A 15204-nucleotide genomic window follows, 5' to 3' on the forward strand; every position below is an offset into this window, starting at 1 on the left:
GGTTTTTGAGAGTTACACAGTTTAGGGGCTTAAAAATAAGTTCTTCTTCAGATTTCCTGGTCAAAATTTAAAACAAATACTTTAACTTGGACCCCCAAACTTTAAAATAAACTGTGACAAGTTTGAAGCTTGTTTTATTGTTTACCCGGAACACTGGCTGCTTTCTGGATGGGGCAGCTGAAATGAGGACATTCCTGTTAGACAACCTGGGTGGAATTTGAATAGTACAGAGGAACCGCCTGACGCTCATTGGTCGACGGCGACATATTTCCAGCGCAACAGTCTGCCACTCAACACATCCCAGGCCGCTAATTGGCTCTCCATGAAGAGGGCGGACCCTGTGTCTGGACTATATGTATTCTGGTTTCAAGCCATCTGCGAATGATTGCTGGCTCTGAGAGAGAGGCGGATCGCTGTGTCCAATGTTTCTCCACAGAGCTGACTTGAACCTTTCTCCTCGAACAAAACGCTTCCCATTGAGATAGCTGAGAGTCGCTTTCCCTCTCCTGGAGAGGAGCTGGAGGTGGACCAGAGAAACATCACAATGATCAACACCATGGAATGCGCAGTGGACGCGCAAAGCTTGATTTCCATTTCCTTAATGAAGATCCACAACTCCAGGACGCAGAGAGGGGGCATCAAGCTGCACAAAAACCTGCTGGTGTCCTATGTGCTGAGGAACGCCAGGCAGGTCTACATCAAGGAGAAATACGCGGAAATCTACAGAATGCAGCAGTACGAGGAGGTGATGACGGTCTGCAACGAGATCCAGGAGCTCAACCCGCTGGATCTGGACGCAGAGGACGCGGACGATGAGGAGCAGGCGCGGGTTGCTTGCTGCGGCGAACAGGCGAGCGTGTGCGGCTCTGCGTGCCACCGAGGCGCGGCGCAGCCAGCGGCGCACGCCCGGACATCGAGCGCGCTCTCCGGCTGCTCCCCGCTTGAGGACGGCGGCAAGGAACCGGAGCCCTCCTACTACCGGAGCTGCTGCATGGAGGCTTCCCCGGTGCCACACTGTGACCAGTTCCCCGCAAACAGCAGCGCGCACTGCAACAAAACCACAGTGCTGGATTTGGACACGCATGTGGTGACCACGGTGGAGAACGGCTACCTCCACCAGGACTGCTGCTGTGACGCGCTCCAGTGCGGCCAGGGCGCGCAGTCTCCGGCCAAGAAACGGAAGGTTGAGTTCGGCTGTTGTGTGTCCGACGTTGAGGAAGTATCAGATTTTACAGCAGCGCGCAAACGGGCGAAGCGCGAGGACTGTTCCTACTCCAACATAGACTACACAGACACTTCCAACATCTCCAACCTGATCTCCATCTTCGGCTCGGGGTTTACAGGGCTGCTGAGCAGACAGGCGGACTTGGATCAGATCTGTAGCAAACAGGTCCTGGCCAGTCTGGGCGCATGGACCCGAGCGATTGTGGCATTTTGAATCAAACCTTTTAATATTTTAGAGGAGACCGGGTCAGTTGTAACATGTTATTCCACTAAAGTATTCAGTTAAACCCAGCGGAGAGATGATTTCACTGCCAGGCTTTGTTGGGAAACATTTTTCTAAGCTCAGGAGAATGTTCCGTCTACAAATGTTCCCACACTCTTCTCTGAGAACGCTTCACGCGAAGATGTAATTTATATAACGTTTTATATAGTTACGCTCTCAGTAAATGTTCTTTGGAGAGATTTTTTTTTTTTTTTTTTTTTACAAAATGACCATACCAAATTTCGGAACGTTCCCTGACACTATTGACATACCCAATCTTCCGGGAATGTTCTCAGGATATGTAAATCGTACTAGAGCATTTTTGGAACATTATAGAAAACAAAATGGGAACATTCACGGAAACTTTAAAAATAATTTTCTTGAACGTTTCCATTTATGTGATTGAAAATGTTAGGGGAATTCTGCAGTTTTACTGGAAAAATAGTTTTATTTAGGCTACTGTTCCACATCTGTTCTACTTGCCAATAGTAGTGAAAGATGTATGGAATAGAGCCCCATGCTTGGGGTCAGTTAAAATACAGCAAAAAATCTACTTTTTTGTCACCAGTGTCCAAAAACGTTACTGGTTTAGGAGCAGCCTTATTAAAATGACCCAAAAATTAGCATGAAACTAGAAAAATACCTGAAAATTTGATTTCCACAAAGGTAAAAAGAAAAAAAAGTTTTAAAAAACCCAGCAACAGGGAAATTACATGAAAAAGGTGCTAAAAATATATATAATAATTTTCTAATATGAATTAAAAGATGTAATTATGATAATTTCCCCTAGCTTTTTCTTTTTTCCCTTGCTTTTTAAAAATGATTTTCTAAATGTACAATTTTTAGGCAATTTGTTCAGCATTTCTTAACAAGTTATCTATTGTCCCTTTCCAATTTTCTTTTAATCACACCATTTTACTAATAGTTCAAAGGTTTAGATACTTGGAAAGGGCATCTGAAAGCAGCACAAGCAAAGTGATGTCCCTCCAGGTGTTTATAAGGTGAATTAACTTTTCACACACAAAATGTAAAACAACACAACTGGCCAACTGGCTAATCACGTTAACTTAATTTTTCAAACATTTCTAATGCCCACTATTCAATATGTGACAAGGAATTTAAGCTAGCCAATTAGCTAAATCAGTTTTAGCATGAATTACCACTGACCTCTTAGTGTTAAAAAAAATGTGCTAAAATCTCAACATTGGCTTGGCTAACCTCTGTAGCTTGTTGTCTCTCACAAACTTGTATCAAAAACAGTGATTCAAAATGTACGTAGTACAAAAGCATCAAGAATTATACCTCAAAGAAAACCTTTGTCGTAAAAAAAAAATCAGTAACATTGTGAGTGCGGTTCATTGGTGTGCACTGTGTGACATCACACACTTGTTTCTGATTGGAGGATATGGAAGTGTTACAACTGACCCTGGTCTCCCCTACATAAATCAACTTTATTTTTGCAGGAAAAAAAGAAAAGTTATTTAAAAATTGCATTTTAATGACAATAGTTTTAGCGGGGAGAAGACAGAGTTCGTGCCATATTTACCATGTACAGGCTGTCCTGTCAGAATGGGAGACATGTGTCTTCAGAATACACGTCTGTGACTGATGAAATGGATTGACTTCTGTTGCCTTAAATAAAATGCACACCACTGCTAGCTATTGTCATGAATTGAAAGTGAGTGAATGTCTCCTGTTCTGGGCTGACGAACCTTTTGGGGAAAAGCAAAACAAAACATTTTCCTGTTTGTAATGGACCTTGCACATTCTGAGCACCACGTTCAAGACTCCCTCCGAAACACTTTTGAGGTACATGGACTCTGAACCAACTCATATCACTTGATGGAGTGCCAACACTTTCATACTGTAACACTTTTTGGGCTATTACTGTGGTTATCACTTCACCTCCACTCCCAGTGTGTGATGGTAAAACAGTCCGGCTTATATTGGCAGTTTGACCCCCTCTTAATCATTGCTCAAAGCCTTCACAGCGGTTCATAATTCCAACATGTCTTGGTTTTGTGAGTTTTACTTTGTTTTGTAAAAGAATGAATTTTAGTCCTTTTGTTTTAAAAAGGCAAACTCATGATTTAGCCATAACCTGAGAATCCACGCATTAGCTTTATGAGCACTATGTGTACCAAAATAAAGAGAGTATTCAGCCATTCTCTACATATTTTGTTGTTATTCTTGTATTTTTGTGCTTACTAAATTGTATATCACCGGGTAAAACTGTTGCAGAAAATATTTGTTAAAAATTTATAATCTTAATAAAAAATGAAAACCTTAATGCTAACTGTTGTGTTTGACTGTGGGTATGGAGCCATTGTTTATGAAAAAAATACTTATAGTTACAGATCTGTGGTGGCTTACTAGTGCCACACATGATACTATTATGAAAAATACTTTCACATATGAAGGAAATGCTTCAATGCTTCATGGATCAGTCACTGGTAAGAACAACCTTTCCATTGGCTGATTTGTATCCTTTCTATTAGGTAATACAAATGTTAATACGTAATTACAAGGCTGACAGGTTTTTCATAAATTTTCTAAAAACACATACCAATAAATCCACAGTTATATACTGTAAAATTAAACTTTTTGTTTGAACTTAAAATGTTAAGTTTTGTAATGATTCAACTTGTCTTCTCAAATTCAGTCCACTTAAAAAAATTAAAGGCAGCCCAGACACTAACTTTTTTATGTTAAAACAAGTTATTTATTTTTACAGTGTAAGTGAAATATTTAAAAGATTTTTTTTTTTACAATAATGCAACTCTGAAGAAAAGGTTAAAGAAAAATCAATATCACTTAGCTTAGCTTAGCACAAAGACTGGAAACAGCTAGCCTGGATTTGTCCAATAGTAACAAAATCTGCCTATTGGCATCTCTAAAGCTCACAATAATATTATATATCTTGTTTTTTCTCAATATTTCCTAAAACTAAACTCTTATTGAAAACAAGTGGTCATTTCAGGTAGGTTTTGTTATGAACAATTTCCTCTCCTATTTCCCAAAATGTCTAACTATTTCATTAACAAGTTATTATAAAATGGAATGATTTAATCTTTCACAACCTGGCAACCTAAAATGTATTGCTCCTAATGATTTGCAACTAATTTAAACCATTACTAAATTATTTAACATTTATAAAGTCATTAGTAACATCATAAAAACCCTTAGAAAATGGAAACAAGATTAATAATATTAATAAAACCTATAAACCGTCTAATACAACACAATGTGTTTTGTTTGACTTAAGAAACATTACTTTGAATTCTTTTTAAATAAAAAGGAAAAAAAATACATCTCAAGGGCTACTTATTATCTTTTTGGGGGACTTTTAGCTGCATGGCATGGTCTTCCTCATTGGATGGAGTATGCATGTTATGTGTATTTCACTCATAATATTATATTTCTCCGGTCACGTGAAGACAGCTGAGCTATTTCAATGAGCGAATTCCACTGAAAGATAGAGATGAAAGCTCAAGTAAAAGCAAGTAAGTGGACCTTGAGTTATTTATTTATTTATTTATTTATTGTCAAAGTTGTAAAGATAATGTATTTTACTACCAAGCCTCCTTAGCCAAAGTTGCAAATAATCAATCACAATACTCAATGATCTAAACTAGTTTGTTATACTGTCTTTGCTAAATATTTTTTTTTAAGGGTACTTACCATACTTAATTTTTGAATTTTTGCTGCCTCTTCCCACAATGCACCACCTGCACCATATGACTTAGCCTACACTTCCCATCTCAGCCTGGACTTCCCTCCTCTTGCAAAACTTTGTGTCCTGTTATCTCTGCACTGTGCCACTTGGTGGTGTTCTTTAAAATCAATGAATGAAGATATCAGCGGGCTGTGTATGCAGAGCAGAGCCACCTCAGGCTGACCCTCCCTCCAACTCTCCACACACCCACCCCAACGCCACCCTCCCTCCCTCTCCACCACCTCCTCCTCCTCCTCCTCTCTTTCATCCTCCTCCTCTTCCTGGCTGGCTCATTTCTCTGATTCTCAGAATGAGCCATCGCTCTACCCCAACACATCACATCCATCGCCGCTGCTCGTTTGCTCCTGCAGCTCTGTGGGATTTTTCCAGCTCCCGCTCCCCATAATAACTTGCAGTAGGTAGGTTGTAATGGAAGGAATGAGGCAACGTGAACAATGTGGGGTGTAATTATGCAGAAATCGGATGCAGGAGGATTCTATATGTGACTATTTACAGAGAGCATCTGCCTGCTGCATTAGGACCCTACATCTTTAAAAATGAAGATTCACAAAAAACAAGCACATGAGATGATGTCAGAAACAAACCATGTTCAGCCCTCTGCGCTGCTGACAAATGGTGTGGACAATGGTTTTGTTTCATGGTGTATTCACAGCTCCTCCATCTGGATTGAGAAAGACTCACACCCATGAACACAAACTCACACACGCACGCCACCCACACACACACACACACACACACACACACACACACACACACACACACACACACACACACACACACGCACGCATGCACACACGCACACACACATGCACACACATAATCACACACAAAATCTTTGACAACAGTAATTTTTCATTGATTTCCCCTATTTTTAAAGTTTTTTCTGCAATATTTTGATCGGTTTGATTTCTTTCAAATATTATCTATATATGTTAAGTAAAAGAAATATATAGGCCTACAAAAAAGCTCAGATTCAAAATTGGAATGTAATTGTGTATGGGATATGGATATGTGTGACAAAAATATAAGAAAAAAACAGTAAAATAAAATAAAATAAAACATATTTAAGTAAAACAAAACAAATCAAAACAAAACAAAACAAACTAAAGTGAAATAAATTAAAAAATTAAGTATCTACATAATATATGCTGAGTGAAATATATGTGGGCATACAAAAAAGCTCAGACATCCAAAAGTGGAAATTAACTGTGTATGGGATACGGATATGTGACAAAAATAAAATAAAATAAAAATGAAAAAAGGGTTTCTTTTAAAATATCATCTAAATAATAAATATCAACTAAAAATATATGTGGGCATAAAATAAAATAAAATAAAATAAAATCTATCAATCTGAGGCCTTTGGATAAAAATATAAAAAGTGTACTTATTAACAGAATGTACTTACTTATCGTGAAGTCTCTGATCAACTGATCCACAATAAAGGACAATACCAGGTGGTGGGGGAAGAGGGGAGTGTGGTGACTAGTGTTGTTGTGTGGGGCTGCTGGGAGGAAGAGGGGAGGGGGGAGAGACAACAGAGGGAGGAGGGGGAGAAGCAGTCATGAGGGGGGAGGAGGCCTGCTTTGTCAGGAGAGGGGGGTTGATGTGTTGGGGGGTTGCAGAGGGGGGAGGAGGCCAAATGTGACAGCAGAGGGGAGGGGTTGTGGTGGGGTGGGGGGACTGTGGGGAATAGGTGTTGTGGGAGGGGGAGGCAGACTGTGGCAGCACAGACAGGTCAGTCAGGTTGCACAGAGGTCTGTGGGGGGAGGGGAGGTCAGGAGGTTTTTTATTTTTATTTTTTCAGAAGGCTCTAATGCAGAGCAGGTCTGAACTCATGTGGACACATCTGAGAACTCAGAAAGAAATGAGATTAATATGAGAGCACTGATGTCACATCACAGTGGACAGAGAAAACACATCTCTGTATGGGCTCAGGAATGAGGGACATGCTTTCACGGTAAGTTAACCCGTTCAAATTGATGGTTCTGTGTGGCATAAAGGGTCAATCTAACACTGAAGTGTTAATTCAGGTAATTTATAAATTGACGGTAAATACGCATATATTTGGTTATTTTGTTTCTAGTAGCTATCATTTACTTTTAGTAGTTGCACATTTTAGTATATGCATCTATTAGCTGCAGCAAGCAAGCAAACTTTGAACAATAAAACATGCCAGGCCAGTATACTAACATTGATAACTACGTTATTTTATAACATGAGTTGCCGACTTGAAGTCCTAAATGCATAAACATGGCGGGCAAAAGTCAGTGTTTGGTCAATGGTAAGTATGTAGTAAATGTCAATTTTAATTACATGTAAAGTGTAATATGGTATTACGCTCTCCATGTATGTACTGTTACTGTCACCCTGTCGTCATCGTCGTCGTCATCATCATCATCATCATCATCATCAGTACAACAAGTACAACATGTACCGTGTCTGTCACCCTGTTATCGTCATTATCAACATCATCATACTACCATACAACATGTGACATTATTGTCGCCATCTCATCATCGTTGTCATCATAGATGAAATAATGAGTACTGAGCAGGGCCCGCCTGCAGTGCTGTATCCAGGTCTCTTTATACATCCACTGAGGAGCCGATCACAAACATAGCTATTAATATAACATTTCTTTTCTGCCAACATGTCCCTATAAACCCTGCACACTGACCTTTAACACAAAATACACACAAAGCAAAAACTGAAACTGAAACTGAAGTATTATTGGCAAACTGCAGTTTTGACTTGATGATGACGCTTGATGAAAGGCCAGTGTATGACCAAAGTTAGTTAAGTTAGGTGGTTAGGCTATATGTACAACATCTTGTGGTTATCCATACAATAGTTATTGAATGTAGGACTAACTGACTGACACTGCCCTCACCAGAACCTCTCCCCAAGAGTGTCAAAAAAAAAATATTCTAAAGTGTCTTGCTAGAGACAATGTTTGGTCACTCTGGTCACACAAATGATGACTTGTATATTAAATTAAAATCAAAATAATGTTTTACTTAATAAAAAAAACAGGCCATACCCCTTGTCACATACTCAGATTTTATGCAAGATGAAAAATTAAATTACACCAAAACATGCTTACTCTTATTTGCATACTGAGGAAATAGTAGACCATTGAGCTACACAGAGGTCACTCCCCTGTTTACACGAACCAAAAGGCACCAATAGACCACGCCTGCCGTGCATAGCCATTGGTGCATACTGATGAAAGACAAACCACACCAACACTTTAACAATGGAACAGACAAACCACACCCATTATTGAATATTAATCAGTCTGTTGCATATTGAAAAGTGGGTTATGCTCCTATTTGCATATTTGGGACAAACTCTGCTGTATCTTATTTGCATATCATAATAAAAACTAATTAGGTCAAAGTCTTACATGCAAGCTGAAAATAGAAAATAAATCAAAATCATTTTGTATTTCATTTAAAATGTTAGTCAGCTAATAAGTCAGTTGAGGAAATTTAATAAATGTTTTTACTTAATTTATTGTTTATTATTTCACTATCATCAAGCAAGTTGGGCCTTTCATACCTTTCAGTCCCTCTGCAATAAAGTGTTGAACATATTGACTAGTTGGTTTAATCCAGTGGTTCCCAACCTTTTAGGGATTAGGCCTTCTTCTATAAATAAATCTGTGGTGTTGTGATGTAATAATTTCACTAATCTTTGCTTTTTGATAGTGATTGTATAATTTTACCTCTATCAGCATTGAATATATCATTAAATGAAACCATCTAAGAAGTTAAGAAAGAAAAATCCCTGTTTGGTGGGACTGCAACAGCTCAGACTTCTGGAACATTTGACAGGGAGCCTTGAGTCAGAGTTTACCAGCCAACAAGCTTAAATATGTAATAAGACAATGTATTGAACAAGCTTTTTATGTAAAATCTGAAAGTACACGGGCTGTAAGATTACTGTAGTGGAGTAAAAAGTACAATAACCCCCTTTGGAATGTAGCTATAGCATCAAATGGAAAGTAAAGTACAAATTCATCAGATTATACTTCAGTACATTCCTGAAATAAATGTAGTTACTTTCCACCACTGCCCTTCAACATCTAAAGTCTGCAGCTGCATCCCATTTCAGAAACTGCCTCCATGAAGTCCACATTTCAAGCCGAGACGTGTCAGAACGGGTCGACGCAGCTGTCCCATTCCAAACATTCCTCCAAATGAGGCCAACAAATTCACTGGTTTTCCCTCAGAGTTGTACCCCCGATCTCCGAGTGAATTGGGATTTCAGGCAGTCATCATCAACTCATAAAGTTGCCTGTTTCCTTGTTTATTGCCAGCACTTGAGCAGTAAACCCCAGTGATAGACACTTTCTGTGATACCGGGAAAACACTTAGTCACTTCAACAAAATTGACAAACAATAGTTAAAAAAGGACAGTGTAAGCAGTTGACTTTGAGAGTAGGCCATATTGCTTTTCTGAGGATGTTGGGAGCAGACTGCTGGTGGAACAGCTCACATGTGGTGTTGAGCAACATGTTCAGACTGTTGACGGGAACAAACTGAGGAGCTGATGCCTGCTGGCTTCCACTTTTTACACAGTGGCTTTTTTAGCACACCAGTTTCAGTGATATATTTACTACAGACTCAACACAAAGATCTGGTAAACAACACATGATGATTTTTGGACTGGCTGGACGCACCGCAGCCGCTCTCGAGGAGGAAGATTCATGATACGTGGTTGATCCTGTAGAGCAGGGGCACCCGACCTGCTTTGCCAGGAGCCAGTCGCAGCAATTCCATACATGTTTCTAGTATTTTAGGACATTTCTAGGATTTTTGGACATTTCTAGGATTTTCAGACTTTTAAAGAATTTTAGACATATCTAGGACTTATGCACATTTCTAGGCATTTTATGTTTCACAGAATATTACAGATTTCTAGGATTTTAGAACATTTCTCGGATTTTAGAACATTTCTAGGACTTTAGGACATTTCTAGGATTTTGGCACCTTTTAAGGGTTTAGGATGCTTCTAAGATTTTAGGACATGTTTAAGATTTTAGGACTTTTAGGACTTGAACATGTTTCTAGGATTTAAGATGTCTCTTGGATTTTAGGATGTTTCTAGGACTTTTGTAGGATTTTTGGATGTTTCTATGATTTTAGCACATTTTGTAGGACTTAAGCACATATCTAGAATTTTGGGATGCTTTTATGAAGGTATTGCTAGGATTTTAGCACATCTAGGATTTTAAGACATTTCTATTTTTTTTTAATTAAAAAAAACACGTTTCTAGGATTTTAGGATGTTTCTAAGATTTTAGGACATTTCTAGGATTTTAGGGGGTTCCTATGATTTTACACATTTCTAGGGACATAAGCACAATTCTAGGATGTTAGGATGTTTTTAGGAGGATATTCCTGGGATGTTAGCACATCTAGGATTTTAGGACATTTCTAGTTTTTTAAGCACGTTTCTAGAATTTTAGGAGGTTTCTAAGATTTCTGGATGTTTCTAAGATTTTAGGACATTAGGGGCTTTGCTAGATTCTCTGTAAGGGGGTGTGGGGGATTCTCCACTGGTATTTTTTTGATAAACAAGCTCAATTTTGATGCTGTTTTATGCACTCTGGTGCCTTATCTATACTAAAAGTACAAAAACTTTTTCTGAGTGAATCGCTTTATTTGTATTGTGAATTGTTGGGCCACGTGTCACCCTATTAGGGCCCAATTTAACCCATGTAAGTTAAGTATTTCTGCTGTAGAGCGTCTCATTTTGGGGCATTTCCTTCCTCTGAAACAAACCTTCACAGGCTGCATCTTACAACAGAGGCTTCATCTGAAATGGGACACAGCTGCTGCTGAACATTTGTACGAAGTCCCTCAGTCTCCTTTGGACGGCTGTGCTTCATTCCACCATGCTCTGCACTGCAGTGCTGTATGAGGGGAATTCCACCGCAGTCCTTAGGAGGAGTTGTAGTAAGTCTTAAAAAAGGGCTGTTGCATGTTGTTATGGAATTGTAAATGTGACATGAATTGGAGTTCCCCTACTCCTGGAAACCACAATTAAAAATCAGCCCTCACATGATGGGGTAGAGTAAAGTATCCTTACTCATGTAATATTCAACACTTTCTCCCCTCATCTGAGACTCCATCTGCCTGACTGCTGGGTTCATCTCTAGGTCACAAGCAAGACAAAATATATTTCTAAGAAAAAGATGGAAGAAGGGAACGTACGATTTCGCAATATTAAAGAATTTGAAAGAATTTGTGGCATTTACCCGTTTTCTTGTACTCTCCTACGTATAAATGAAATTCATTAGCAAAACACACATTTTTACCTGAGATCATAATGCCTTCATTTGTTGAGTCTAAATATCATAGCGATGGAAAAAAAATTCATAAACTTGATGCAAAATTAGTATTCTGTTTCCCATTTTTCATCATCTCAGCCACCATTTGTATTCAATTTTAGGATTTTTATTTCAGCACAGTGACTCGTACATTTGAGAAGTTCTAGGAAAATTCTTTCATACCCCTTTTCCACCAAAATTAATGCATGGCTGCTCTTTTTTTATCATGGGTAAACCTGCTAAAAAATAGCCCATAGACTAGTTTCCATTTGCCAGTAGAGCAGAGCCGTGTACATGGCTCTGCAGCAGAAGAATATGTGTGTGTGTTTCTGGTGTCAAATGCAATGTCATGGACAGGTCAGAAAACAGGGTAGTAAAAATTAGGGTTGCTAATTGTAAGCACTTTCCTGAATCAATTATCAGTAATTAACGATTGATTAATTGTTATCTGAAAAACATGAAAATTTTAGCTTTTTTCTAACAACACCATGTATGTTTTTCCTCAATCAAAGCTCACAGCAACATCTTGCATATACTTTGACTGAAATGTATAGTCTATCAATTAACTGATTAAACTTCACATGTTCGATTAAATTCTTAAGTGATCGTCGATTATCATCTCTGGTAAAAAGTAGAAAGCATGGATGGAGGCCAGTGAAAATGTCATGTTAGGTACTTTGTTTATATCTCCTACTTATTCAGTCTGTCTTTTAAACTTGGTGCAGACTCATTTGGATCAATGAATTAGCCTGCTTGGGCAAAGACATGGAGTATTTTGTGGTGATTTTTGAGTTAAGGAGCTAAAATTAGTGCGTTCACTCAGGTGTTGTGTTCACATCAACGCCTATCCAAACTGATCAGCGCCATAAATACCCGTGACTACTGCAGTCATTTGATGCCCGTGTGAATGCCAATTGTAAACTTTCCCATTACATTAAAAATCCAGATGTTAGCAGATGTTAATGGGGTTTTTTTTTTGCATTGGGAAAGGGGCTTCCCTCTAGCAGCGACCTCATGTCCAATATAATTCTGTTATAAAACCAGACAGTGTAACACCAGCTACTGTAGGCCATAATGTTCTCACATAACCACCTCAGTGTCCTAAGTTAGTAGCAATGGGCTCCAGTGCAGGCTTTAATGATGGGCCCTTAGGTTCTTTATTTACACACACACATGCACACACACACACACACACTTAGATATACACACATAATTAGGTGTATATATACAGTACCAACCACGTGTTGGATTTTACAGCGGCAACCCAGCTAGCAGGGAATGTTCCCACAACATTGGTTAATGTTAACTACAATCTGCAATAATGTTTTAAAGAAAACATTTTAATCTTATGTTTAATATCCCTGTAAGGCTAAATGCTGACCAAGATGCAACATTTTAACTGCAACATTCTAAGGATATTCTGTTGATGTTGAGAGGTGAGAGATCATAAAATATAAAATTTTACTTTTTATTAAACCTTCCTACAACGTTACATGAGAAAAAAAAAAAAAAAAAATTTCAAAGAAACACCAAGAAGGACTGAGATTACAGACCATTTTTTAAATATAATGTTACCCTAACTTTAGGAAGAATGTTCTGGGAACAAAAAGAAACCTTGCCGTTGAAAACGTCACTTTGCGTCACTTTGCATTGGATGTATTGTACCATTCTCAGAATGTTTTTATTAAGGGTCAACAGATATTGGATTTTTCAGGGCCAATACCATTAATTGTATTTATTGAGACAGATAATTGATATTTGGAACTGATATGCATTTGCAATAAAAATGACAATCTTTGTGTAAATATTTAGAATTTGCAATATAACAAAATGAAAAAATATATAATTTAAATAAAAAATGAATAAATAAAAACAGCTCCCTGAGGTTTTACAAAGTAAAGGTTCCTTCCATGCTGACACTTTCTTTGCACTTTTTTAATAATTAATTTATCTGCGATCATTAAAATACAATGCCGATACATATAATCAGCAAAATGCCAAATATCGGCCCCAATGTCGACTCCTAGTTTTCATAATGAAAAATTGCTGGGTGGAAATTGGTTACCTCGGTATTTGCAGAGTTCAGAGGTCAAAGAGAAAGTGAAGCATGAACAGAGCTGTGACACTCAACGTTCACTGTCTGCTGAACTGACCACAGACTTTTTCTGGCAATTACAGTACAACAACCTCACAACAACTGCACTCCTGAGCTGCAACACTGATCAACAAATAATACAATGTTCCGAAAACTGGCAAGCTACAGCGGTGTGCGCACACTTTACCAGCTTAAGTCCTCACACACAATGAAGCAGGTGCCCGGGCAACCTGACTTCAAAATAATAATTCCCTTTGAAACATGGGAACGGCAGCCCAACAGATACCTCAATACCACTGAAAAGACACGTGTACTCACCTGTTTGAATGCTTCTGTCTCTGACTGGTAAGGCCTGCAATGCAAAAATATGTGAATATAATGGTCCTCTAATGCTAGGAACAGCCAGCATCTGCTAGGCTATTAGTTAGCTTCATGGGCTTGCTATCAACCTAGGAGAGGTGTTAATTTATTAGCAGCCTAGCACAGCCTACATAATACAAATGTTACAGTTATTTAGACCACTGGTCTCTAGCTTGCTGCTAACGTTAGCTTACCTGTTACATGTTTGTGGACACACTGAGAGCAGCAACAAGGGCTTGTCTGTGAGATGGTGACTGTTTTTTTTAAGAAAGAAGCTTTGCAGCCTTCTCCTCCTCCTTATTTCTCTATTCATTTGTGTTTAAATGGCCTGACTGTCCTCAGCTCTTCAGTGTTGACAGATTTTAGCTTACCTAGCCAGAGTCTTGTCTTGTCACGTGATCAAATGGAGACTTAAGATTGGACCACATTGACAACAACATACACATGTTACCCAGCAATCATCACTGCATTTGTATGTGATCAAAGAAAATATTCAGTTGATTGAAGTTTTTTTTTAAAAAATATTTTGTTGATTCTTTTTGTAGTACATGTAGAACCAGCCTATAATTTTGTTATAGTTTACTTAGTACTGCCTTTTAAGTTTTGAACCATGATATAGATAGATTTGCACATTTAAGGGTATAAATAACAAATGGAATACCAAATTTTTTTTTTTTTTGAAACATTTTTCTTATAAAAACATATTGTGATACTGTGGTTTTGTTAAAGCTTTATTAGGAGCATTATCTGATGTGGCTCACTTGTGCATGCCCCCAGTACAATCTCACTGCCTGCACTGTCTATACTTATGCCCCCGTCCGTATTGGGGGACACCAACATGGGAAATTGTCAAACTGTACATGTAGCGTAATGTAACATGGAAACAGAACAACATCCAAGTGCATGGTGGGGCCGCCAGATAAAAGATGAGAAAACGGAGGAATTTATTAAATCAGGTTTGACAGGTCAAGGTAATCACACAAAAATAGCTCTTATCTTATTAAATTAAAAAACACATGCCGTGATCTTTGAAATGTGCCAGTTGAGACACATGCAGAATTCACCAATCAATCAAAACTGGGGTCAAATCTGGGGTAGGAAACTATAATTATTAAAAAAAACCTCTATTTATTATTACTATCATCTATTTTATGTGGGGTGAGAATTCTGAGGAAAAAGCTACACAG

The 15204-nt window shown here is 38.4% G+C and overlaps 1 protein-coding gene across 1 annotated transcript; it reads left to right on the forward strand.

Annotated features, from left to right (window-relative positions):
- Positions 1-394: 394 nt before the first annotated feature.
- On the forward strand, positions 395-3776 carry ier5l (immediate early response 5-like). The gene has a single exon (XM_042509548.2). The coding sequence runs from the start codon at positions 545-547 to the stop codon at positions 1436-1438; it is 894 nt and encodes a 297-aa protein (XP_042365482.1). The 5' UTR covers positions 395-544; the 3' UTR covers positions 1439-3776.
- Positions 3777-15204: the final 11428 nt, after the last annotated feature.

Source organism: Plectropomus leopardus, chromosome 20 (assembly GCF_026936395.1).
Source record: "Plectropomus leopardus strain MGB_pleo_1.0 chromosome 20, ASM2693639v1, whole genome shotgun sequence".
NCBI classification, from domain to species: Eukaryota; Metazoa; Chordata; class Actinopteri; order Perciformes; family Serranidae; genus Plectropomus; species Plectropomus leopardus.

Excerpts from the sequence above, each read along its gene's own strand:
- ier5l (XM_042509548.2), top strand. The coding sequence starts at position 545 with ATGATCAACACCATGGAATGCGCAGTGGACGCGCAAAGCTTGATTTCC.